Consider the following 1,733-nt stretch of genomic DNA (forward strand, 5'->3'; position numbering starts at 1 on the left):
AGCCCACCCCTCAAGCCCGCCGTGTCCGTGACGGCCCCGCCCCGGTGGGCGCTGAGGGCCAGGGTGGGGCAGAGGGCGAAGGGACGGCCCTGGGGCAGAAAAGGGACGGACCCCAAAGGCAAAAAAGAGTCAAACGCAGGAAAACAAAGGGATTGTTCTGGAACAGCAAAGGGACTGGCCCTGGGGGCACTGAAGGACCGACCCAGGAGCAGCTCAGCCATCACAAACACCCCAATTAGAACAGGGACGGAGCCTCAAGCCCTTTTATTGCCCATTCCTGGCAGCACAGGTGGCTCTGTGCTGCTGGGGTGGGACGAGGGACGGGAGCAGGCCTGGCATGGGGACAGCGGCCCTGCCTGGCTGTCACAGCCCCACCCAGGGTGTCCCCGAGGCCAGCGGGCTCCAGGCGCTGAATTCCCCGGAATCCGTGATGTCCTTGGCGGCCACCTGGATGTGGTGGAGGCTGCCGGGCTCCAGGTCCGTCAGGGTGTGCGATGTCAGCTCGTAGGGCCCCACCTGGGGACAGCGGGGTCAGGGACATGCCGGGCACAGGCACAGCTGTGCCTCAGTTTACCCAGGGGGGTGGCAGTACCGTGGTGGGGACGGAGTCGTTGTCCCGGGAGTAGCGGATGCGGTAGTGGAGCGGGAAATACTCCGGGAACGGCCAGGATGATGGAGGGCTCCACTCCAGCAGCAGCTTCTGGGGCTCCCCAGGGATGGGGGAGACCCGCAGGGCCTCGGGGGGGTCCGGCTTTACTGGGGAGACAAGGCATGAGAGAATTCCAGGATGGTTTGGGTGGGAAGGGACATTGAGGATCATCTCATTCCACCAGGGATGCCTTCCACTATCCCAGGTTGCTCCAAGCCCCCATCCAGCCTGGCCTTGGACAGTCCCAGCGATCCAGGGGCAGCCACAGCTTCTCTGGGAATTCCATTCTAGGGCCTCACCACCCTCACAGCCAAGACGTTTTTCAAATATCCCATCTAAATCCTCCTTTAGATTAAAACCAACCCTCTTGTCCCACCAATGCGTGGAAAAAGTCACTTCATTTTTAGACAAAGGGGGGATGTCCTGGCTGCGGGATCCAGCATGGGATTGTTGGGGACAGGGCCCTCGTGTCCCCCTGTGAGCTGTGCAGGACAGTCTGAGCCCCAGCAAATCGTGGCACTGATGATCCCACACCCCAAGCAGGGGAGAGCCCCCAAGGGTGAGACAGAAGGGTCCTGCAGGGGACCCTGGTGTCCCCATCCCGCAGCACTCACTGATGTTCTCCAGGAGGAAGGGCAGCGCTCCAGAGGCAGCTCCCAGGGGGTTCCGGGCGGTCACGTTGAGCTCGTAGGGAGTGAGGGAAAACACCTGCAGGTCCCCGAAGGAGCAGCTCCGCGGGCCCATGAGGGCGCACTCACCTGTGTCTGTGCCATGCCTGGGGACACAGGGACAGCTGCCAAGGGCTGGGTGACACGGGGAGAGCCTTTGGGGACCCCCACTCACCTGTAGGTGGCCACGAAGTCGGTGTCCAGCAGGGGCTCGGGGCTCAGCCCCCAGGAGCAGTTCACAGCCTGGGGGTAGCTGGTGGCCCAGCACTCGATGGCCGGTGGCGGGGGCGGGTCTGGGACAGGGGACAGGGGTCACCCCACTGCCAGCACCCCCAGGGACCCCCGGCCAGCAGCGGGGTCACAGCAGGGCTGGGGGGCACTCACAGCCCAGCCGCAGGCAGATGGTGGCCCCGGTC

At 64.3% G+C, this 1,733-nt stretch overlaps 1 protein-coding gene across 1 annotated transcript in view; it reads right to left on the reverse strand.

The window, feature by feature from the left end:
- Positions 1–249: 249 nt before the first annotated feature.
- The window catches only part of EBI3 (Epstein-Barr virus induced 3), a 2,688-nt gene continuing 1,204 nt past the window's right edge, over positions 250–1,733 (reverse strand). The window contains 5 exon segments of the mRNA XM_031064736.1: positions 250–516; positions 593–756; positions 1,264–1,424; positions 1,493–1,610; positions 1,702–1,733. The exon segment at positions 1,702–1,733 is cut by the window's right edge and continues 103 nt beyond it. Of these exon segments, the coding sequence (XP_030920596.1) occupies positions 364–516; positions 593–756; positions 1,264–1,424; positions 1,493–1,610; positions 1,702–1,733 (628 nt within the window). The 3' untranslated portion in view covers positions 250–363.

The sequence above is a fragment of the Geospiza fortis genome, unplaced genomic scaffold (assembly GCF_000277835.1).
Source record: "Geospiza fortis unplaced genomic scaffold, GeoFor_1.0 scaffold569, whole genome shotgun sequence".
NCBI lineage: Eukaryota > Metazoa > Chordata > Aves > Passeriformes > Thraupidae > Geospiza > Geospiza fortis.